General features: G+C 50.5%; 1 protein-coding gene across 14 annotated transcripts; it reads left to right on the plus strand.

Moving 5' to 3' along the window:
• The first annotated feature begins 7,525 nt into the window (after positions 1 to 7,525).
• On the plus strand, positions 7,526 to 10,466 carry Ffar2 (free fatty acid receptor 2). Of its 14 annotated transcripts, XM_052166106.1 has the most exons (5): positions 7,526 to 7,647; positions 7,876 to 7,986; positions 8,078 to 8,142; positions 8,317 to 8,413; positions 8,574 to 10,466. In XM_052166106.1, exon 5 carries the CDS (start codon positions 8,741 to 8,743, stop codon positions 9,749 to 9,751), a length of 1,011 nt encoding a protein of 336 aa, XP_052022066.1. In that variant the 5' UTR covers positions 7,526 to 7,647; positions 7,876 to 7,986; positions 8,078 to 8,142; positions 8,317 to 8,413; positions 8,574 to 8,740; the 3' UTR covers positions 9,752 to 10,466. The 14 variants fall into 14 exon arrangements, with proteins under 14 accessions (XP_052022066.1, XP_052022032.1, XP_052022033.1 ...); XM_052166072.1 differs by lacking the exon at positions 7,876 to 7,986 and having other exon boundaries at positions 7,526 to 7,772; XM_052166073.1 differs by lacking the exon at positions 7,876 to 7,986 and having other exon boundaries at positions 7,526 to 7,772; positions 8,081 to 8,142.
• The last annotated feature ends 14,516 nt before the right edge of the window (positions 10,467 to 24,982 follow it).

The raw sequence follows: 24,982 nt of genomic DNA on the forward strand, positions 1-24,982 counted from the left end.
ATGATAAGACAGACCTGACACTGGAAAGTTGACCTCTGACCTCCTCAGGCACACTGTGGCACATACCCTCCATGCCCCAAATAAGGAAATAAAGTCCCTTAATACTATGTAGGCTGGTGGTGTGGCTTTGGAGCTGAGCACTTCTGAAGTACTCAGGAGGCCCCGAGTTCAAGTCCCAGCAATGCAAAACAAAACAAAACAAAACCCACATGCAGGCATGAAGAAGTTAGAATGGCTTCCAGCAGCTCCAGGGAGAATATGTTCACTGGGTAGGGGTGGAACTCGTCATGGAGGTGGGAGGTTTCTTGCTTTCAACAGACCAGAAGCTTTAAAAAAAAAAAAAAAAAAAAAGGAAGGGGTGAGGCTGACCTGAAATCAGTAAGAACCCCACCCACCCCACCCCTCAGTCTGGATTTTTCCTTCTCCACCTGTACCTCCTAGTCCTTCCTGGTTTTCCAGGCTTACCACCTGGACAGGAGCAGATCATCACACGGGAACAGCCACCAAGGTTGCCAAGGCGGTAACTGGTGGAAAGGCACCTGCCCTGGTCAGAAGGTCATGGGGCCGGCTGTGGCTTGACCTCTGTCCCAGAGTTGAGAATCTGGGCCTGTGGTCTCCCAGCATAGGTAACAGTGGGTGGAGAAGGAGGCAGAACTCAGGGGTGAGAATGAGGGGTATACTTCTGGCCCAGATATTTTCTTGACAGGAAGTCTGTGGCATTCATTCAAATCCAGTGATGTCAACAGCTATAGGAAAAAATAGAAGCAAGACAGACGCAGACCCCAACTGTGCTGTCAGTCAAAAGACAGAGAAGTGAGGAGAGATGGCTTAGTGATTGAGAGCACCGGCTGTTCTTCCAAAGGACCCCGGTTCAATTCCTAGCACCTACATGGTGACTCACAACTCTATGTACCTTCAGTCCCAGGGGATCTGACGCCCTCTTCTGGTCTCTGTGGCAGTGCAGTCATTACAGTCGAGTGCTCCACAGATAGGTTCACATGTAAACAAAAATGACCATACACATAAAATTGTAATTTTTCAAAGCGACACGAAGGACCCCTAGATGAATCTAGAAAGACAGATGACAAGCTACTGGTTCTTAGAGGAACTTCCTGAATGATTAGACCTTTTCCAAGAAGAGGCTCAGACGGAGGCACATGAAAGCGTCAGTTCGAAAGCCATCAGTGAGGAAGGCATGGTGGAGGCAGGGGGATAAGGAGTTCAGCGTGGTCCTTAGGACACACTGAGCTCAAGGCCAGGCTAGGCTGGCTTCTCCTTTCCCTCAATTGAATACTCTAAGGGTCTTCAGGGAACTCTGAGAAAACCCGGGTTGGCGTTGTGTCCCAAAACTTTTGGGAAAGAGAGGTGGAAAGCCTAGACCTCTGTTGGGTGACTGTTGATTTCCCAGCCTGTCTATATGGAGCCAGTGGTTCAGAGTCTTTTTCAGAGTCTGGACCTCCTCTAGTCAATCGCCTCTGAATGTATGAAGTGTACCTGCTGCTCTTGGAATGCCAGGTGATGTAAAACTGGGAGCTTTATCCTGCTCAGACTGGAGCATAATGCTGAAGGAACAGAAAGTTGATGTGGGGTGGGGTGGGGTGGGGAGGGACAGTTATGACAAAGAACATGTATGACGATAAGGTGGGGCCCACCTAGGGAGCAGAGGGTGATGCTTCTGTGGAACACAGAGAAGGAGAGGAAGTTGGAAGAAGAGTTAAGGTTCAGATGGTGGAGTGCTTACCAGCAGGCAGGAAGCCCTGGTTTCTATCCCCAGCACCAGGGACATGCTGACCCACACCTGTAATGCCAATATTTAGGAAATAGAGAAAGGAGGATCAGAAATTGGTATGGAGTGCTTTTGCCTCAAGATTAAAACTTTCCCCTCTGGGGGGAACTCCTTAAGACTTAGGATATAAAAGGAAAGTGAAAACTGGGGTGTGTTAGGGCAGGATGTTTACAAGGAAGTGAAAAAATAGGATGTCCTAAGAAGTTTAACAAAGCACCCTGCTAGCAAGCAAGTAAACAAGTCAGCTTCAGGAAGTCCCTAAAACTGACCAGATTCATTAGGCTCCATCCTCCTTATAGATGTGTGAAAGCTGTTAAGACTGCCTGAAAGTTACTCACAGACAAGCCACTCTGCACACAAGGCTCTGAGACAAGCTGAACTGCTTTGAAGAGGTTCAGACCAAACATTCTGGAAGAAGCAGAGACAGCTGTGGGTGGTTGAACGGGAATGGCCCCCATAGGCTCATATATTTAAATGTTTAGCCGTCAGGGAGTAGCATTATTTGAGAAGGATTTTGAGACAGATTAGGCCTTGTTGGAGTAGGTACATCTTAGTTGGAGGAAGTGTGTCTCTGGAGGGTGGTCTTGGAAGTTTCAAAAGCCAGGCCCAGTATTTCTCTCTGCTTGTGGATCATGGTATAGCTCTCAGCTACTTCTCTAGCTGTGCCAAGCTTCCCACTATGATGCTAAGGGACTAAGCTTCTGAAACTGCAAGCCAGCCCCAGGTAAATGCTTTCTTTCACAGGAGTTGTCTCTTTGCAGCAGTGACTAAGATGGCAGCCAAGTAATCAACTGAGTCCCCAGAAAGGACACTCCACTTTGTTGAGCTCCTACAGGCTGTGCAATTGCTCCAGGCCCCCAGCTTTGTGAGTTGTCACCGTGCTGGGGCGGGCTTTGGTGATGCAGCTGCCTTTGAGTCATTTCTGCTCCTGTAGGTAACCCCTCACCCATACTCCTATAATACCATGGTAACACTCATTGATTCACAAGGTCGGACTTTGGTTCCCTAGTTGGGGTTCACATCTCCCCAGAAATAGTGTCACACATCTGAAGTGCAGAGCAATCTTCTGCTTTACAACATATTTGAGGCTAGCTCTGGCTACCAGAGACCCTGCTTTAAAAAAAAAAATGTGCCATGCCTTTAATCCCATGGAGGCAGATCTCTAAGTTTGAAGCCAGCCTGGTCTACAGAGTCAGTTCCGGGACAGACAGGGCTACACAGAGAAAATCTGTCTCAAAAAGAAAGAAGCAGATGGTGGTAGTACATGCCTGTGATTGAAGCACTCAGAAGGCAGAAGATGGCAAATCTCTAAGTTCAAGGCCAGCCTCGTCTACAGAGCAAGGTCCGGGACAGTTAAAGATAAGCAGAGAAACCCCATCTCCAAACCACAAATTCAAAACAAATCAAAAACAAACAAAACAACAAATTAAAAAAAGAAAGAAAGAACCAGAACTTGGATTTCTGGGAGCTATCAGTGAGAACTGTGGAGGGCGTGTCCTGAGGAGGCAGAGTGGTCTGGTCTCCTCTGAGGAAAGTCCACAGATTCTCAGTGTGCTGATACAGCCTGTTATGAGACGGGAGGGTGGTGTCAGGGAAGACCTAGAGGATGGCTGTTCATGTTTGTGACAAGTGCCCTTTGACCTTCCCCTTGGAGGACTGTCAAACGCCCTCTGGTGTGGTTAGTTTTATGTCAACTTAACACCAACTAGAGTCATTTGGGAAGAGGGGCTCTCAAATGAGAAAATGCCTTCATTAGATTGACTTACATGCAATTCTATATTTTTCTTTCTTTTTTTTTTTACAGATTTATTTATGTTATGTATATGAGTACACTGTAGCTATACAGAGGGCTCTAAGCTATCATGTGGTTGCTGGGAATTGAACCCAGGACCTCTGCTCACTCCGGCCCAAAGGTATATTTATAATTATATGAGTACACTGTCACTGTCTTCAGACATACCAGAAGAGGGCATCAGATCTCATTACAGATGGTTTTGAGCCACCATGTGGTTCCTGGGATTTGAACTCAGGACCTTCGGAAAAGCAGTCAGTGCTCTTAACCGCTGAGCCATCTCTCCTGCCCTATGTTTTTTCTCAATTAATAATTAATATGGGAGTGCCAAGTCCTCTGCATGTGGTGCCACCCTTTGGCTGGTGGTCCCGGGTTGGGTAATTACACCTATTGAGCAAACTGTGAGGAAACCCTAGCGAGCAACATTTCCCCATACCGTCTGCTTCAGTACAGTTACCTGGAAACATTAAATGGCATAAGCCCTCTTCTCCGCAATTTGCTTTTGGACATGGTGTTTTAGAAGTATCAAATCCCCCTGGATATCATTCTTGGGACAACCTGTCAGGTGTCAGTGCCAGAGCATGGGCTGTGAGCAGTAGTGGAGATGGTGAGGCCGCCTGCCCTGCCCTGAACACAGCCATCCTCATGGGGACCCATGGGCACTGGGCAGCCAGAGGCTGGCGAGGTTCCTGGTCACGTGGCAAGGATCCGTCTTTGTGAGATTAGGCAAACAAAGGAAGGAGTAGATTCAGGCACATAACACCGCCGGTGCTCCTGCTGTCCTCAGATTCCGGTGGGAACTCTGGCCGTGTAGCCGATGGAAGGAAGAGGTGGTCCCGAGAAAAGGAAGGAGTCGGAGCCGGCAGCGGATGGACTTGGGGTAGGAAGAGTGACATGCGGAACATCCCAGGAACGCAGGTGTGATGGCTGGAGCCCCAGCTTCCGTTTGGTTGGACCGTGAAGACAAGCAAGGGCTGCCCTGGGACTCATCAAGGAACTTTGGAAATCATCCGACTCAAGAGACAGGATCTTGCTATGTAGCCCAGGCTGGTTGCAAACTCTGGATGTTTCAGCCTTCCTGAGTGCTGGGGATTACAGGTGTGTGCCATAATGCCTCCCGTCTACTGCCCCCTCCCTAGGCATCTGGAGACCCCAGCCCGGGGCAACATCTCTGACCCCATGTAGACTCACTTCTGCTGCTGTGACACCTGCCTCTGTGGCCCTGAGCTCTTGCCTGGACCAGCACTGAAGCACACAAGAGGTTCAGTTCACCCCCTGCCACCACCTGCTATGTGGGCGTTATCGATTTGATTTTGGAGCACGCGCACACACACACACACACACACACCGGCTCCCACATTACATTACCGTGGATGATTGGATTTCTGTATTATGAAATAGTGCCATGTCTCAATTCTGCCCAATTACAGCAGCTAGGGTGCCACCTAACACGGTGATGGGTCTAATCGTGTCTCGGAGGCAAAACTGACAGCTGTTTTAGACCTTGATTTAAATCTCATTCACCCAATGCCAGGAAGGACTCCCGGGGCCATGGAACCCGAGGTCCACACGGCTGCTGGCCCTGTGAGGCATTCTCTTCCCTGTGTGCTGAGGGCTTCCTTTGTCTTGCTGTAGGTGACTCCAGGTGACTCCGTACTGCCGCGGAGGGAAGCATGAGGGGACAGGCAGAGAACAAGAGACTGTCCTGCTCCTCTCTGGTCTGGCTTTCCAATAAGCGTCTACTCTGAGGTTAAATCTAGGTCTTCATAAATATTTATTTTTAAAAAATCATAAACACAAACCCACACTTATTAGCAAGCAACAGCAGGTCTCGTCCTTAGTTCTCCTGTGCTATGGTGTGAATCTGAAATGTCTCCCGCAGACTCCTGTTTCTACTGCTTGGTCCCCAGCTGGCGGAGGACTATTTTGAAGGCTATGAAGATTTTAGAATAGCTAGCATAAGTAGGTTACTAGGGGAAGGTCTTTGGAAGTTTTAGACAAACCTCTCCACCCCAGCCACCTCACATCTGGTTTCTGCTTCCTAGTCTGAGGGCAGTGGGGGGGTGGGGAGGGCTGGTCTATGGCTCACTGATAGAGCCCCTGCCTAGAATCCTCCAGTGAGGAGCAAGGGGGGCGTGGCTCAGTGGTAGAGCCCCTGCCTAGAATCCTCCAGTGAGAGGCTGGGGACCCGGCTCAGCAGTAGAGCCCCTGCATAGAATCCCCCAGTGAGGAGCAAGGGGGCGTGGCTCAGGGGTAGAGTCCCTGCCTAGAATTCCCGAGTGAGGGGCTGGGGGCGTGGCTCAGTGGTAGAGCCCCTGCCTAGAATCCCCCAGTGAGGAGCTGGGGGCGTGGCTCAGTGGTTGAGCCCCTGCCTAGAATTCCTGAGTGAGGGGCTGGGGGCGTGGCTCAGTGGTAGAGCCCCTGCCTAGAATCCCCCAGTGAGGGTCTGGGGGCGTGGCTAGAATTCAAATGACCCTAGAACCCATCTCTAATACTAGAAAAAGAAAGGAAGAAAGGGAAGGACAGACAGAGAAAGGGAAAAGGGGGAGGAAGTAGAAGAGAAGGCAACGTGGTGTTCTTCTTGCCCTTGTTTGCTCACATATATGGTTTGGGGGATTTTTCTTTACTGTGTGTAAGTGTTTTGTCTGCATATAGGCATATACAGCATGCATGGTCAGTGTTCATGTAGGGCAGAAGAAGCCGTCCAGTCTCCTGAAACTGGAGTTACAGACAGTGCGAGCCACCATGCCATGTGGGTGCTGGGAACTGAGCTCAGGTCCTCTGCAAGAGCAGCCGATGCTCTTAACTACTGAGCCATCCCTCCAGCCCTGTGGAGGCCCTGGGAAAACCAACTAACTCGAAGCTAACTGACCAGGTCAGAGGAGAGAACATAGAGAAAATGAGGGGTGGGAGAGAAGAGGAGGACGGGGAGGAGGAAGAGGAGGGGGAGGAAGAGGGGGAGTGGAGGGAGGAGGGGGAGGAGGAGGACAGGGAGGAGGGAGAGGAGGACGAGGAGGATGGGAGGAGGAAGGGGAGGAGGGGGAGGAGGGGGATTGGGGAGGAGGAGGACAGGGAGGAGGGAGAGGAGGAAGGTGAGGAGGAGGGGGAGGAGGAGGGAGAGGAGGAAGGGGAGGAATGCTACTGAGCATGCAGCTCTCCTGAGAGCAGCTGCAGGGACCCCTTCCCGAGTGTGAGCCTCCCTGTCCCTCGTCTGTAGCCCAGCTGGCCTTAGCCTGCAGAGTAGCTAGGGTTCTGGCCTATGACCCCATTCCCAGCTCTCACCTTCTAGGGAGGTGCTGGAGGCTCGAGGGAGGGCCCAGGGGCCCTGAGCCTGACGCTGCATGCCTCACTGGATCGCCCTGCACGTGCAGTGCCGTTAGGATTCCCATGCTCGCTTGCAGAAGGAAAGTTCATAAAACCTGATCTGACCCAAAGTTCCCAGTGCAGAGACTTGGATGGCAGCCCACAGTGGGAAAACAAGACACAAGCTAGGGAAAGCCGTTCGAGCTGTCTCAACTTCAAGGCCGAAGGAAACTTGGGGGTGGACAACAGGAGACCACAAGGAAGTTAGACAGGGGAGGAATTAAAGGAAACGGGAAGCCTCATTCGGAGAATGAAATTGACCTTCTAGACATCGCTCCTGGAAGAAACCGATTAGAAGACAGAAAAGGATCTGACAGGGGTAGGGGTGGAGGGTGGGGGTGGGTGGGGAGGCAGGTGGGATGATAGGAGGGGGGTGGTGTCTAAGGGCTTCGGGGCAGGGAGACAGGAAGTAGGGTCAGAAAAATCTGTTGAAATCGAAATAGATCAGATCTCCAGGGAGACAACAGAGCTGCAGGCCCCCCCTGCTTTGAGAGGAAATACTGCTCAATTACTGACCTGCCTCTGTCCCTCTGGTCATGTGACCCATGCTAGTATAACATCTTCCCACCAACCAAGTTCCTTATGATTTTTGGCTCCCCCTCCTTTTCTCTGTAGGAAATTGGCTGCAACAATTGCTAAAACTCCTCTTGCACCAGGAACCCCCAAGAAAAGTTCTCTCAGAAGCCAGGCAAGGCAAGCCAGCTTAGTGAGTGCACCGCAGGGGCAAGATGCTGGCTGGCGGTTGGGTTTGAGGAGCAGCTGTGAGGTGAGGAGGAGGCTGCACGATGTCTGTCACAACAGGAGAGTAATGACCGGACTCAGAGGCTGGAGGTGTGTGTGTGTGTGTGTGTGTGTGTGTGTGTGTGTGTGTGTAACCTCAGACCTCGGAATGAAGAAGGAACGGGAGAGAGAGAGAGACTATATGTGTTCACAGAAAGGGGTACTAACCAAGTGGAAACTGAGTCAGCTCCTGCAGAGGACTCCTGCATACAGTCAAAGCACCAAGCATAAGCCAGCCACCTGTGCTCTCCAGACGTCCATAAATGTGTGTCTAAAATCTGGGGGTGAGGGGACAGGCCGTAGAGCAGGGGCTGGCTTAGGGCCTCCTCCTTGGCTACCCTAGCTCCTCCTTTTAGTAGGATCCACAGCACTGGACCAGAGGAGAAGCAGGTAGAAGAAACTCTTGAACTTGCCCAAGGAGGTAAGCTGATGGGTTGGGAGGGCGGGGCGGTGGTAGGGGGTGGCGAAGTGGGGGTGGGGTGGGGTGGCATGGAGGGGCACCCGAAGGTGAGGAGAGCCAGGGTTGGCAGGGTTTGTTTGCCTTCTGGAAGTTTCCTTTTTTTCTCCCAAGACACACCTTCCTGATCTTTTCCAGCTTCAATGGCTGCCTTCCTCTCTCTTGCACCCAGCTTTGGCCCCAGCCACAGCCAGCGTCCAGAAAGGGAACCGATCGCAGCCACTTCCTATTATCTGTGAGGCTACAGAGGAAAGGGGCCCTGGAAAGCGGAGGGGGAATTCCCGGGGGGACGTCAACTTGGTCTCCCCCAGAGACACAGGATGGCAAATGTAATAACCGCAGCTTAATATCCCGCCCAAGGCTAAGTCAATAATTGCTCTGGGCAATTCTGACAGGTGGCTTGAGCAAGCGGTGGTGGTGAGAAGCAGACAGCTTTGGACTGGGAACAGGAGAGAACCGGAGAGGATGTGAGCAGTCTGAAACCTACAGAAAGAGAGGTTTGCAGGCTGTGCGCTCTGCAGGTGGGGAGCTCCTGATCTACACCTTTCCCGCATCTTCCAGAATGACCCCGGACTGGCACAGTTCCTTGATCCTCACAGCATACATCCTTATCTTTCTTACTGGGCTCCCTGCCAACCTGCTGGCCCTGCGGGCCTTCGTGGGCCGGGTTCGCCAGCCCCAGCCTGCCCCGGTGCACATCCTCCTGCTTAATCTGACCCTGGCGGACTTGCTCCTGTTGCTGCTCCTGCCCTTCCGGATCGTGGAAGCAGCATCCAACTTCCGCTGGTACCTACCAAAGATCGTGTGCGCACTCACGGGCTTCGGCTTCTATAGCAGCATCTACTGCAGCACGTGGCTGCTGGCGGGCATCAGCATGGAACGCTATCTGGGAGTGGCCTTCCCGGTGCAGTACAAACTATCCCGCCGGCCACTGTATGGAGTGATCGCCGCTCTGGTGGCCTGGATCATGTCCTTCGGCCACTGCACCGTTGTCATCTTCGTTCAATACCTGAACTCAACGGAGCGCCAGAACCTAACGGAGCAGGAGGGCACCGAGAACCAAATAACCTGCTACCAGAACTTCACCCAAGAGCAGCTGGATGTGGTGCTGCCTGTACGGCTGGAGCTGTGCCTGGTCCTCTTTTTCGTCCCCATGGCGGTCACGATCTTCTGTTATTGGCGTTTCGTGTGGATCATGCTCACGCAGCCCCACGTTGGGGCTCAGAGGCGACGGCGGGCAGTGGGCCTGGCTGTGGTGACACTTCTTAATTTCCTGGTGTGCTTTGGACCTTACAACATGTCCCACCTGGTGGGGTACCACTTGAGGCAGAGCCCCTCGTGGCGGGTGGAGGCGGTGGTATTCAGCTCCCTCAATGCCAGCCTGGATCCTCTGCTATTCTACTTCTCCTCCTCGGTGGTGCGCAGAGCTTTTGGCAAAGGTTTGCTGCTGTTCCGTCATCCTGGCTCTTCTGTGCCGGGCAGGGGAGCCAAAGAGACAGTGGAGGGGACCAAGACGCACAGGAGTGGGAGCCAAGCAGAAGGGGTACAGAGTTCTGACTTCGGCACCGAGTGAGTAGAGAGTCCCTGGAGCTTCCCGAGCATCTGGGCACCCAGAAGTTGGTCTGGTTAGCAGAGCTCCTTGAGCCTTGGTAAAAGGTAAAAGATTAAAAAACAAAAAACAAACAAACAAACAAGACACCCCCACCCGCCCATCTGCCCCTGCCCTCTCGGCTCAGCAGAACAGCGTGACTGAATTCTCCTGGCCAGAGAAGCACAGGTCCAGGATATAAGAAGAAGCGGCTAGAGCCCTAAACCACAGCGGGCTCAGGGGCTCAGAAGCAAGGTGACTAATAGGAGTGCAGTTATAAAAGTGATTTTTTTCCTTCAAGCTTGGACACACCACCCAGAGACAGTGGTCTGGCTGGTGATGCTGGAAAGAAGCCGATGGAAAAGACTGGGGGGAGATGGTGGGAAGAAGAGGAATTCTGGGAAGGCTCTAAGGCACGCCGTGCCGGGTGGACAGGACTCCCATCTCCAGTGATCCTGGCCGTTCTGTATCCGACTGGGCCGTCCTTTGCATATGTGCTCCGCTGCCTTTCATATTTCCGTCTTGTCCCCACTGTTACACTGGGGTCTGGGTTAGGGGTTTATCCTCGGTGTCACCTCACCAGGACCAGGAGGTGTCTTGGTTCCTCTCTGTCTGGCATTGACAATTTAATCCTGCATGGAAGGATTAAAAAAAATTACCTGGTTTGGCAGGTTAAAAAATAAAGATTCTGAAAGTCTGAAGCAAATGGTCACAGTTTGGGGCACATACTCTCAAATGACAATACCATGAGGTCCAAGGGGGTGAGGGCACTGACAGGGTCCTGTTGGATATAGGTGAGTCCCACCTGGGCCTGTTGGTCCATCTGGCAGCTTTGAACCTGTTCCTTCCTGCTCAGAACTCACAGTTCTCTCGTATTAAGCCTCTCTCTCTCCGGAATGCAGATCCTGTCAGCCTGTGCCTGCCCTGTGCCCTCTCTCCCTTCCTGATCCACTGCCTAACTCATTTCTCCACAAGGAGCCCAGTGGCTTCCCTCCCTAAGGCAATCAACTCTCTAACGTGCCCAGCACTGCAGAAGTTGAGGCAGGAGGATTGTGAGTTTGAAGCCAGCCATGGGCTACACAGGAAGATCCTGTTCTTTTTAAGAAGTAAGTTAAAAACTTAAAATCACCAGAAAGGAAAAATTGTTGAGACAGGGTCTCCTGTAGGTGGCTGAGTTAGGCTTTGAACTCCCTCTGTGGACAAGAGTGATTTTCAACTCCTCATCCTCCTGCCTCTACCCCGTCCCCAAGTGTAGAATATAGGCATGCACCACCTTGACTGTCCTGGAAATAGCATATTAAACCCAAGGGCCAATGAAATTGGTTCAGCTGGTAAAAGCACTCTGTTGTATAAATCTAATGACCTGATTTTGGTTTTTGGAACCCACAGTAAGTAGGATGTGGTGGTGTGTACCTATAATCCCAGCACTCCTGAAGCAATGGAGGTAGAGACAGGGGCCAAGCTAAGCCTTGGTTATAAACATGGCAGAGACAAGAGATCTACCTGCTCTTTACATCGTGGAAGGAGAAAACAGGCTCCAGAGTTGCCCTCTGACCTCCACATGCGTGCTCTATGACACACATATGCACACACATAAGCATACCAACACATACACACAGGCGAAAGTACACACATGCATACACACACAATTAACTAAAAACACATTTATTTTTGAGGCAGGGTCTTACTGTGTAGCCTTGGCTAGGTATAAGCTCATTGTGTAGACCAGGTTGACCTTGGATTTATGGAAACTCACCTATCTCTACCTCTCGGGGACTGGGGTTAAATCATAACTGGTTAAAATCAAATAATTTAAAAGCCAACTATAGGCCGATGTGGCGGGAGAGAAACATGGGCAGTGTTCTAGCTTACAGCAAGTCTGATGCACCGTAGCTCGCAAATGAGTTCATCTGGGAGCTGTTGAGACGGCTCAGCGGGTAAAGGCACCTGTTGCCAAAGCTGAGTATCCCCAGAACCCACCCAGTGGAAGGAGAGAACCGACCCCCACAGGTTGTTTCCTGACCTCCTCATGTGTCCTGTAGAATGTGTGTACAGAGTCAAGTGCACATGTAAACATACAAAACCAATCAGCATGAAATAATTTTAAAGCTCATTTGGTTTAGGCAGCCTTCAAAGAAAGAACAAAAGTTAAGTTGGTTACAGCATAGCGCCATCGCTTAGGTCTGCTCTGTAGCCTGCTTGAGACGAAGAGGCAATTGCAAGCACAGTAACTCAGGGATTCAAGCGCTGTAAAATCAGATAGGATGCTGAGGGCCCGGGGCAGAGTTCAGAGTGTTAAAAACACTGCCTGCGCAGACCGGAGTTTGGATCCCTAGAACTCACATTAAAAGGTCAGCTGTGTGGTACACAGCTGTAACCCCAACACGCCTGTGCTGAGTTTCCAGTCAGAGACAGGAAGGTCCCCTGGAAGCACGTGAGTGAGCAGCTAGCCTGCAGAGAGGACAGGGGAGAGCTCGCCTGGACAGCACAGAAGATGAGAACACACGCACCGAGGTACACCTGTCTCCTGAGGTCTCAGTGACAAAGGGGAGGCACAAATCCACGCTGGGGAACCAAGGAGTTTACTGGGCTTCCTTACAGAGCGAGGAGGAAGGCTAAATTACAAGGGTGTGGGTGCTGCTGTCCCCAACAGGCTGTCCCCGAAAAGCCTTTATCCAGCTTACCTACAGTCACAAAGATGGAGACTCCCTCTCCCCTCCGCCCGCCAACACTCCGCAATGTAGTCTGGCCTCTTCCTAAGGCCTCATTCAATTAAAGCAGGGTTGCATACAGCCAGTGGTAGAGAGGCTGGGTACTCAGACCACGGTGTACCATACTCCATGAAGGGTATGGGCAGGCAAGATGGTTACCCTTTTGCAAGGGTGTGCAGTTGAACTCCTTAAGGTGGCGGTTGCTTGCCACAGATGTTTGGTCCTTGCAACACCCAGATCTCCACACACAGAGCAAGTGTAGACCATCTAACGGGATGAGAGTAAACTGCACTGGAAGCTCACTGATGATATGGACGGCATTAACTGCTAGGCACCGGCATAGAAAAGGGGCTGGAGAGGGTTTTGGTAAAGATCACCAGGTCAGGAGAGCAAATCTGAGGCCTCAATCCACAGTGACTGCTCTTTGCACCGGAGTGGTCTAGCTATTTGGCCACGTGACTAGGACGTGATAAGACCTGTTTTATGGGAGATGCTGTTCAGTGTGGCCCCACAGGGTAAAGCAAAGAGCATGACAAGAAGTCATGTTTCCAGCAGCTGGGGATGTTCAAACACATTAACTGCCCCAGGAAGATGGTCACTCCCAATTTCCATGAATGTTGGAGGAAGAGACAGCAAACACACACACACACACAAACACAGACACACACGGACACACACGGACACTGAGTAAGCAGACTTCCAATAGGCACTGAGCCGGCTAATTGCTGGACCTCCAGCCCTGCCTACCATTCCTGGGTCTTTAGCAACCACATCCACATTTTGCTAACTGTGAGTTGTTTTTCTGTTGCTAGGACAAAACATAAGAAAGGAAGCCTTTGGACGATGGCTCAGTGGGGAGAGTCCTTGCCTTGCAAGCATGAGGACCTGAGTTCGAATCCCTAGCAGATGTATAAAATGCCAGGCATGGCTAAGTATGCTTGAAGGACAGAGCTTTGAAGGACAGTGACAAACAAATTCTGAGAGTTCATTAGCCAGGCAGCCTAACCAAAATGGTGGACTTCCAATTCAATAAAAGTCCCAAGACAATAAGATAGACAGAGGAGGACAGCCAAAGTCTTTCTCTGGCTTCTCTGTGTACACACACCACTCTTAGGTGCATATACCACACACACACACACACACACAGCACATACAGATACAGAGCACATACACACACAGCACATATACACACACAACACATACATACACACAGCACTCACAGCACACACACACAACACATACACACACAGCACATACATACACAACACACACACACACTAACAGCGAGTCTTCTGGAAACACAGACTCCATGTTAACAGTGAAATTTGACCCTCAGTATGGATCAGTTACCTCAGAAATTCCTAGTAACTTAAACATCGAGTGGTCACGGTGGCCTGTACCTGTAATCCCAGGACTTGGGAGAAAGCCAGGGCGGAGACCTGAATATGGCTCCACGGGTCAAGTGCTTGCTGGGCAAGCATGAGGACCTGGCTGTAGGTCCCCAGAGCCCACATAACAACTGGGTGTGGTGGCACACATCTATAACTCCAGCACCAGAGACAGGGTCTGGCCAGTCTGGCCAAAGCACCAGGTTTAATGAAAGACCATGTCTCAGAAACTAATGTGGGGGCTTGGAGACGCGTGTCAGCGGTAAAGAACACAGACTGCTTTCCCCAGGACATACACGGTGGCTCACAAAAGCCTGTAACAGCCCCAGGAGATACAGCGCCCTCTTCTGGCTTCTGTAGATATTGCATGCACATGGTGCACAGATAATACCTGCAGACGAAACACCCACATAACATAAAAGTAAATAATTGTTTAAAGATAAAACTGTGAAGAACCGTTGATGAGGACACCCAGTGTTGACCTCGAGCCTACACATGCACTCACAACAGTGAGGAATTCTCTCCCTACACGGGACACACACATGCACATACCTCACACGTTAAAACAGAAAAATAAAGAGCAAAAGAGAAAGAGGGGGGGTCAGAGAGAGAGAGACACAGAGAGAGACAAAGAGAAAGAGACTGACAGAAAGACACACACAGACAGACACACACACAGAGAGAAGGAGGGAGGAAGAGGGAGGGAGGGAGGGAGGGAGGGAGGGAGGGAGGGAGGGAGAGAGAGAGAGAGAGAGAGAGAGAGAGAGAGAGAGAGAGAGAGAGAGAGAGAGAGAGACTGAATATGCATTTACTATACTGAACAGCTTAGAGGCTGAGCCTTGGCTGTCCCCACGTTCCTCACGGGGTATCTGGGAGCTGTGGCCAGCTGCCACAAGGAAGACTCACACAGCACGCATAGCCTAAGAAAAATCGAGATTCATCACTAGAGTTATGAAGCTTCTACTGAGTGTATTGCTTTCACACCAATTTTATTACTGATTTGGGTCATCTCAGACCCAGGACCCTCTTAGAAGCGAGACACTTTGCTGAAGGGATGGAGATCCTGAGGACACAAAAATCAAGGCCTGGAGGCTGCTGGAGTCGGGGAAGCAGTTAAAACCCCATTTAAAGCCGGAGAGATGATGATTCGAGGTCTAAGAGAATGTACTTGCTGCAAGACTGAGTTCACTCCCCAGCACCCACGTCTGGTGGGCATACTCACCGGAAACTCCGGCTCCAGGGATCTCATGCCCTCTTCTGGCCTCCTTGAGCACCTGCAGCCATCCGCACATACCCAGACACAGGCACACAGACACAGATACACACGATCAATTAAAAGTAAGATAAAACCTAAAGAAAAAAAATAAAGACTCAAGAATCAAAAAGAGTTAACAAGGAGGTCTTTGTATTGGGGCTGCGGAGGGGAGGGGAGGTTGGAAGGAAGGAAAGGCGCCAGTTTGCAGCTCTGATCAGTTTCGGGGTCCTATAAACACCTCACCCCTGGGGCCAGTTTTTTGCCAAAATTAGGATATGATTTTGTCAAGGGATGCTGACAGGCAACTCATGCACACTAGCCCAGCAATCACACCTCTGCCGAGGAAACTTCCTCATTCCCTAGCGACAGGCTGCGGAGGGTTTTCAACACAATAAGCATTAGTTCAGCCTTGCTGCCTGGGGCTCCTCCAAGAGCATCCGGGTGGCTGTAGAATTCTGGGGCTCTGTCTGTGTCCCCTTCCCTGCAGCAGGATGACAGATGGGTAAACAGAAACATTAGTGCCTGGTTAATGAATAACACAGACAGCAGCTGCCAACAGGGAGGAGAAGTGGGGGGAGCTGGAGGCAGATCTGTGGGAGCGGGGGGGGGGGGTTGGGGGGAGAGGGAGGGGTGGTGGTGGAGGGGGGGCGGGTGGAGGACCACCACCGAGCCCCACTTCCTCTTTCAGATGCCACCATACGCCAAGCTCCAAAACCTCTGACCACAGCAGAGTCTGTGTACACAAAATGTGGGCATTTGGGTCCATTTCTGTGGTTGGAGACAGTGGGGAGCTGGTAATGGTCCAGAAGAAAGCATACTCCGATGTTTCATCTCCGCTAGCGTTGGCCTCCCTACCTCTCAGCCCTGGGCCTCTGAACGTTTTCCCTCCTTGGCTTTGCTTTTTACCTCCTGGGGTTAAAAAGACTTTTGCCCTATTTTCTTTTCCTTCTCGTTATTTTCCTATAGTTGCAGGAAGTGAGGCCATTTCTCATCTACAAATTGCACATCTAACCAGGAAATTGGGGCAAAGATCGCAGCGCCACCAGTAAGTAGCCTTCATCCAGTTACCCACTTGGCAATGGGTGGAGTGTCTGCTGAGGCAGAAGACGTGATGGGGGTGGTACACTGTTCCGGACCCTGTCAGCCGTGTTCTTGCAGCTTACTCAAGGAGGGGCTATCCTCGGCACCAGAGTAATCTCAGGTTCCCTCTCTCTGTGACCCGCCACCCCCTGCCATCTGTCATCCTGAGCGGTGAACAGCCTCAAGGAAGCAGGAAAGTAAACACACAGGTCACAGGCTTTGCCGCGTTCACTGTGCATGAGTGGTGCTGTGTGCCGTTTCTATGGCGTCGCAGCAAACACAGGACCACCTGAACACCCAGTCATAGGCATTCAATCATCCACAAACTCTGGCCAGGGCCAGTATGTGTCAGGTCTGATCTCCACACTAGTGACCCTGCGGTGAATAACACGCCTGGGGTCCTTTTGACAGGTGGCTTGCATTCGGTGGAAAGGCAGACGGACAGAACAGTGAATACCCTACCACGGGGGACACGGGGAGGGGGACCACAGGAGAACAAGCTATGGTGACGCTTGTGTTAGAAGATGATTCGATGATGATTGCTGTTAGTGTGTACGCAGACCCAAAAAAAATGAACAGAAGAATGAAGACGAGAATTTTGGAAAATGAGGAGGTGACTGTGGAGGCAAAGGCAGGAGGTGGTCTGCAGGGGAGCGTCCTGGGGTACACAGGAAGATCTTGTCTAAAGGAAGGAAGGAAGGGAGGGAGGAAAGGAGGAAGGGAGGAAGGAAGGAAGGAAGGAAGGAAGGAAGGAAGGAAGGAAGGAAGGAAGGAAGGAAAGGAGGAAAAGAAGACAAAAGGAGGAGGTGAAGAGGATGTAGAAGAAAACCCAGGGAAGGATTCCAGGGAAGGAGGGAACCCTAAAAGCCTGGAGCACACTGTGAGGTCTCACCTCAAAAGCAAGAGAGCAGGCAAACAGAAGACACTCAGAGGAGATGCAGGACCCTGTGAAGGCAGGAAAAGCGCATCCCCGGCAGGAAATGACTTCTCCAGGCACAGGGGCAGCCACTTTTAAACAAGAGTGTTGAAAATGATGTGGACGAATCACACCAGTGATTCAGTAGAGAACCGGAAAAGGAAGGCTCGGTCCCAGCAAAGAGTCTAAAAACAGCTCGCGGTCTGAGCAATGTGATCGAGTGCCCGGTGGGCCAGGTCTGGTGTTAGATCTGCAACAGCCAAGTGTCCAGTCGCTGTCGGATGACAGAGGGTCTCTAAGGCTCATGATAAGAAGCATGTGTGGACCACCACACCTGATCTTTCCTGTTAGTTTTAGAAAATTTAGGTAAGGACTGGAAAGGTTGCTAGGTGTTTGTTGCTCTAGCAGAGGACTCAGGTAGCATTCCTAGCACCCACACAGCAGCTCAGAGTCACCTGTAGCTCTAACTGCAAGGGGATCCAGCGCCCTCTTCTGGCCTTTGAGAACAACTGCCCACATACACACACACACACACACACACACACACATCCCTACATGCACTCAGTATAACAAGTCAAACTGTTTGCTGTAAAATATTACCATCCTTAGCCTTAGGCAACATGGGAATTTCCCTCTTTCTAGTAGAAGCTGTTTCTGACTCTTTTCAAGGAAATATTATCTTACCCTATTTTTAAGAAATGTGCTGTCTTTATTATAATTCTTAGTATCTTCTTAGTATCTATAATTCTTAACTTTTTTGTTTTTTGTTTTTTGAGACAGGGTTTATCTGTGTAGCCCTAGCTCTACTGGAACTCACTCTGTAGACCAGGCTGGCCTCCAGCTCAGACACCCACCTGCCTCTGCCTCCCAAGTGCTGGGATTAAAGGCATGTGCCACCACTGCCTGTCGATTCTTAACTTTTAATATCTGATTTGATCTCTTAGCTTGTCTGGTGATGATAATGATTTAGCTCTTCTTTTCTTCCACAGTAAACATAGTGTGCCTGCATCTTCCCAATGTCATAACAATGTCGGAACGACATCCTGTGCTCACGTTATCCTGCCTGCATTAGGTCAACTCAAAAGGAAACACTACGGCTAACTACAGCTCCTTCTCCTGCCCTACACATTTCCCTTTTGTCTTTCTTCACCCCCAGAATAAACAATTCCCAGGGGTTTTTTGTGTTGTTTTTTGTTTTTGTTTTTGTTTTGTTTTTTGTTTTTTGTTTGTTTGTTTTTTTTTTTGTTTTGTTTTTGTTTTTTTCAAGACAGGGTTTCTCTGTGTAGCCCTGGCAGTCCTGGAACTCACTCTGTAGACCAGGCTGGCCTCGAACTCAGAAATCTGACTGCCTCTGCCTCCCAGAGTGCTTGGATAACAGGCGTGCACCACCATCACCCGGCTGTTTTTGTTTTTTAAGATTTATTTGTTTTGTGTATGTGAGTACACTGCAGCTGTCTTCAGACACACCAGCAGAGGGCATCAGATCCCATTACAGATGTTTGTGAGCCACCATGTGGTTGCTGAGAATTGAACTCAGGACCTCTGGAAGAGCAGCCAGTGCTCTTAACCACCGAGCCATCTCTCCAGCCCCAATTCCTTGCTGTTGTTGTTTTTTTATTTGCATCATTTTTTACACTTTGCCCTAATTTCAATCTCTAACTCTTTGCCAGTTGTATAATCTCTAATGGCCTTAGTGATATCACCAAAGCACAGGTTTCATATTCTTCATTGTTTTGGTTTTGTGAACAGGACATCTTAGTTAGGGTTACTATTGCTGTGAGGAGATGCCATGACTCTTATTAAAGGAAGACATTCAGTTGAGGCTGGCTTATGGTTTCAGAAGTTTAGTCCACTCCCACCACGGCAGGAAGAGAGTAACACTGAGCCTGGCTTGAGCATCTGAAACCTCAAAGCTGTGACATGATTCCTCCAACAAGGCCACACCCACTCCAACAAGGCCACACCCACTCCAACAAGGCCACGCCCACTCCAACAAGGCCACGCCCACTCCAACAAGGCCACGCCCACTCCAACAAGGCCACGCCTCCTAACAGCATCACTCCCTAAGAGCCTATGGCCGGAGTGGGGGGCATTCAAGCCACCACAGAGGTTCTCACCAAGAAGCCCTTTCTGTCCTCGAGCTCATGATGCAGACCAGGATGGCCTCAAACTCACAGAGATCCATCTGCTTCTGCCTCCCGAGTCCTGGGACTAAAGGCAAGCCCCACTATGCCAGCTAGGTTTCATATTCTTAAAGACATCTCTAGACCAATGAGATAGCTTAGCACTTAATTGCCAATGCCACACAAGCCTGATGACCTGAGTTCAAGTCCCCAAGACACACATGCCAGGAGGAAAGAAACCCAGTCGAGTATATTGTCTTCAGGTGCAGTGTGGCACACATAACCCCTCCCCGCACATCCATAAAAAAATAAAAATGAAAAATATCTAAACTGAAAAAAAGCGTGGTTGTTGACAAGATTCAGTTCCTGATAGCTAAGGTTATCACTTTTGTAAACTGATGACAAATGCCCAGAGAGATCTATTCAAAGGAAGAATGGTGGGCTTTTGAGTCCTGGCTTCAGAGAATTTCAGCCCATCATATGAAGGAAGGCACGGCGGACAGGTTGCCTCTGTCCACAGGCGTGGGAGAGGGAAGTGGGACCAAACAAAGCTTAGGGCCAGGCCTGAGCTGTCTGCTTCTGCTCCTCAAGCTCCACCTCCTTCTGGCTCCAGAACCTCCCCCAGACTGTGCCACCCGCAGGGGAACAAGCATCACAACACTGGGAGTCATTAAAGCTGCAAGGACAAGGCCCTGGGTTCCTGCTAGCTGGGGGGTAAAGGGCTCCCTCAGCTCCTGACCATGGGGGCCTCTGTGTGAGGCAGCTGATGTTCACCAGTGTGAATGGGTGTGAAGGCAAGAACGAAGCCAGGCGGTGGTGGCGCACACCTGTAATCCCAGCACTCAGGAGGCAGAGGCAAGCGAATCTCTAAGACTGAGACCAGCCTGGTTTATAGAGCGAGTTCTAGGACAGCCAGGGCTACACAGAGAAACCCTGTCTCGAAAAACAAAATAAAACAAAACAAAAAGGCTGGAGAGATGCATCAGTGGTTGAGAGCACTGACTGCTCTTCCAAAGGTCCTGAGTTCACATCCCAGCAACCACATGGTGGCTCACAACCATCCATAATAAGATCTGATGCCCTCTTGTGGAGTGTCTGAAGACAGCTACAGTGTACTTACATATAATAAATAAATAAATAAATCTTTAAAAACAAAACAAGCTTTTAAAAAGCAAGCTTGGCTGACAGGGAGAAGGTGTGGTCTACCCACACCACGCCTTTCTGAATGCCTTTCCAGAATCTTACCCATTCTTGAAGGGTGTTAACAGCAACAGGTGAGAACCTCAGGGCATCTTCCACAGCATTGCGGGTGTGTGTGTGTGCGTGTGTTTGTGTGTGTGTGTGTGTGTGTGTGTAAATGGAGGCTATAAAACCTGAGAACTAAACTTCCCCACAGCTCAAACCGACCGACTGTGGAGTAGGGGAAGGTCTAATGTGCTTGGGACTTTTCTTCTTGGGCCAATCAGATCTTCCAAAAAAACAACCCTTGAATTTGCTAGTGGGGGAAAGTTGAACTTTTAATAACTAGGAGTCAAAACACTAACAAACAAACAAAAAAACACAGGAACCTCAAAATTCAGCTTTCTCTCCACCCGCTACTCACAGGACACACCCTCTTCCAACTGCTGTCTTACTCCATAGGCAGCTGTGGCGCCCTCTCGGGAGAGTAAAACTCTATCTAGGCCATTGCTTGATGAGAGCAATCAGCCTCACATCCCACGAGGAGGGAAGAGTTCTGTGCGTCTGGATGCATGGACTGGTCCGTTTTAAATGTCAACTTGACAACCTACAATTACTTAAGAAGTGAGTCTCTGTGCTGGAGAGATGGCTCAGAGGTTAAGAGCCAGGTTGGAGAGATTAGCTAGATCATGGTGGCCTGTGGGCGTCTGCGGTGGGAGCTGCTCCATTGATAACTGGCCCAGCCCTCGGCAGGCGGCCCCGTCTCCTAGGTTGGGCCCTGAATAAAAGTGAAAAGAGGCTGGCTGAGATTTCCCAGTTCTCCTTCTTGGGAAAGTCAGGGCTGGAGCTGAGGCTTAGCCCACGGCAGAGCATGGCGTTCTCCTCATGACTTCCTCAGCCTGCCTTCTTATACTCCTTGGCCTACCAGCCCAAGGTAGGTCACCTATCAGGGTGACCCCGCCCACAGTGGACTGGGTCCTTCTGCATCAATTAGCAATTTAAAAAAGAGCCTACTGCCCGGCAGTTCCTCAGGTTCCTCCCCCTTCCCAGGCTGACTCCGGGAAGTTGGTCTCGGAAGCGGACCATGATCTAAGCATAGAAAAGATGTGCGGTTTCTCTTTGTGCCCGGTGGATTCAGTTCCTGCCCTGACTTCCCTAAAATGATGGACTGTACCTTAGATTTCCAAGCCAAACAAACCCTTTGCTCTCCTATGCGGTTTAACAGGCTTGAGTAACCTATTACCTTTGTGTCATAGTTGTTCTGATGGGAACCGTGTCCTGGTTACCACCCTTAAAGCCCATCTCTCTTTTTTCCCTATTCATTCATTCGTTCATTCATTCATTCATTCATCCATTCATTCACTTTACATACTGATTGCAGCCCTCCCTGCCTAGTCCCCGCCTCATATAGGCCCCTCCTCCATCCCCTTCTCCTCTGAGTAGGGGTAGGGCCCCCTGGGTACCAACCTGCCCGGCATATTAAGTCACTGCAGGACCAGGCACAGCCTCTCCTACTGAGGCCAGACAAGGCACCCCGGTTAAGGGAACAGGATCCACAGGCAACAGTCACGGTAAGGCCTGATCCAGTTGTTGGGGAACCCGCATGAACCCCAAGCTGCATAACTATATATGTGCGGGGTTGGGGGGAGGCCCATCTCTTACAGAACCACTTCCTCAAGCCAGGTTAATGCCTGCCAAACTTTCTGCACGGTCCCTACACAGCGCCCCCTGCTGGGCATTGGGGGTGTTGGAAGCCATAAGTACATCTCTCATTCAAACCACAGCTCCTCGGACTTTGCATTCTCTAAAGGCTCCATGACCACCGCCAGCTCCTGAGCCTTCTGTGGATTTCATAGTGGCCTCCTGGTCAACGATCGGCTTTTCCCCACTATTGGCTTACAGTCCAAGGGTGGCCGGTCAGCCATGCCCATTACCAGAGACTGCTGTCATGTTTTCCAGCTTCCAGCTTCCCCAATCCTCCCTTAGTTTATGGGTAACTGTTTCTAAGCAGTTTACTGTCATTAGGTTCTGGTTTCAGGAGGCAATAAAAGGAAAGTCACAGGACTGGAGAGATATAGCAGCAGTTATAGGGCCTGCTGCTCTGACAGAGGACCAAGCTCAGGTCCCAGCCCCCACCTCAGACAACTCACAACTGCCTGTAACCCCAGCTGCAGGGGATCTAGCACCCCCTTCTGGCCAGTGCTGTCACCTACACACATGTGGCATACATACAAAAAAAATCTGACGTTTAAAACAAACTAATTCATGCACTGAATCCATCCCTTGTCATTTTTATTATATTTCGTTTACTTTTTATGGGCGTGATACGTGCTACGGAGCACAAGGTGGGGTGGGGGTGGGGCTCACCATGCCTTGGAGAGGTAGGAAGAGTGGCCTTGTTGGAGGGGGTATAGCATTACCTTAAAGGCATTTGGAGTTTCTCTACCCTCAGCATCCCACTTCTCCCAGACGGACTCTTATTCCCGAGGAACCATAAACCCAAATAAAGGCCTGCTTCTCTAAGTCACTTCTGCCAGAACACGGCAGCCACTGTTCTGGGATGGCCAGAGTTAGTCAGGCCCTCTGTCAGTCACTCATTCCCGAAGCTCCGAGAAGCCCTCCTCGACACCTTACCAAGAGTGGCATGGGGTCGCGCTTGTTGGCTGTGTTCTAAAAGTTCCCTCTTTCTACGTTTCTTGGGTGTCGCTGTGAACTGAGTTTGGCTCTGAGAAGAGTAAGCCACACCCATGTTAAAGACTAGTTAGAGCTGGTTAGAACCTCGTGATTGAGGAGGGTTGGGATGTTGCAGATCCAGAGCCAAACTGTGGACTATCTTCTACCGTTAAAAGCCACTCGCTGCCCCCACTCTGCCAGATTTAATATCTTTTTTGCCGCATGACATTTAGAGTGCCATTCTGGGTGACCTAGATCTGTAGCCCAGACTGGCCTCCAAGTCAGAGATCCACCAGCTTCCGTGTCCCTAATGCTGGGATTAAAGGCTCACACCACCACCACGTCTGGCCAAGCCGTTACATTTCTGTGCCTACGAGGTGAAACCTTGTGCAATGTAACTTGGCAGATCCCTGGCTCCTGCCTGCTGAATGCTGAGAACATCTCCAGGCAGCATCTGGGGCTCACAGCACAGGGCACCCCTGCCTGCATCGCCACCCTGCCTACCTGACACTTCCAGCAACATATTCACAAGCTGTCTTGATGTATGACTTTCTTTAGTTATGTAACTGAAAAACTGTAACCGCATTGGTCCGTGGGATCTGGGGCAAGTGAGATCTGTTTCCAGGCCACTGACACCATTGTTTAACTCCCGTGCCTTGAGGTGACAGGGAGTGCTTCTCCACCCTTCCAGCGGGCTCCGGGAGGCACGGGCTCTTCACAGGGACGCGGTCTGTAAAGGATGTTTACACAGCTTTACAACACGTTTTATACCACACCCGCCACGCCCGTCACTGGGCTAGGAGCCTTCCGAAGCTTCAATGGAGCCTGGCTCTGCCCCGGCTGCCAGTGAAAGCCCTTTTCCAGTCTTTAGTGGTCAAATAGTCAGATGAACAGGTGCTTTCAAAAGGAAAGAAAGAGATGAAATTAACATTAATAATCTAGAACCCAATGTGTCCTGAAGGTGCTACTTCAGAATGTAATTGATAAAGAGCTATTTAGAAGTGGGGTGTGATGCTGTAGTCGGGAGGGTAAAGCAGGAGGCAAGAGAGTTCAAGGCTAACCTGAGCTACATAGGAAAGCTCTGACTCCATTTATAGTGTGAGTGTGATGTGTGATGTCTGTGTATGTATGTATGTTTATTGTTTTAAAGATTTATTTATTTTATATATATAATGAGTACACTGTAGCTGTCTGCAGTCCCACCAGAAGAGGGCGTCAGATCTCATTACGGATGGTTGTGAGCCACCATGTGGTTGCTGGGATTTGAACTCAGGACCTTAGGAAGAGCAATTAGTGCTCTTAACCACTGAGCCATCTCTCCAGCCCTGTGTGTGTGTGTGTGTGTGTGTGTGTGTGTGTGTGTGTGTGTGTGTGTGTGTCTCCTCTTCTGGTCTTCAAAGAATTCTTTCTTCTTCTAAGATTTTTCTTTTTTTTTGCAAGGGGCAGGAGGGTAGTGAGATGGCTCAGTGGGTAAGAGCAATGGCTGCTCTTCCAGAGGTCCTGAGTTCAATTCCCAGCAACCACATGGTGGCTCACAACCATCTGTAACGGGATCCGATGCCCTCTTCTGGTGTGTCTGCCAACAGAGCACTCAAGTACATAAAATGCATAAATAAAGCAAAAAGATTGTTTTTAATGTACGCGAGTCTCTGCCTGCATGTATGTCTGGGTACTGCGTGCGTGCAGTTTCCAAAGAGACCAGAAGAGGGCGTCAGATCTCTGAAACTGGAGTAACAGAGGTTGTGAACTGCCATGGGGGTGCGGTGAGCTGCCATGGGGGTGTGGTGAGCTGCCATGGGGGTGCGGTGAGCCAGGTCGGTGAGGCTCCTGCAAGAGCAGCCGGTGCTCTTAGCCACTGAGCCGTCTCTCCAGGCTCTGGTGCTCTTTAAAC

This window comes from Apodemus sylvaticus, chromosome 1, assembly GCF_947179515.1.
Source record: "Apodemus sylvaticus chromosome 1, mApoSyl1.1, whole genome shotgun sequence".
NCBI lineage: Eukaryota > Metazoa > Chordata > Mammalia > Rodentia > Muridae > Apodemus > Apodemus sylvaticus.

Coding starts and splice junctions, on each gene's coding strand:
- Ffar2 (XM_052166072.1), top strand. CDS start 8,741: ATGACCCCGGACTGGCACAGTTCCTTGATCCTCACAGCATACATCCTT.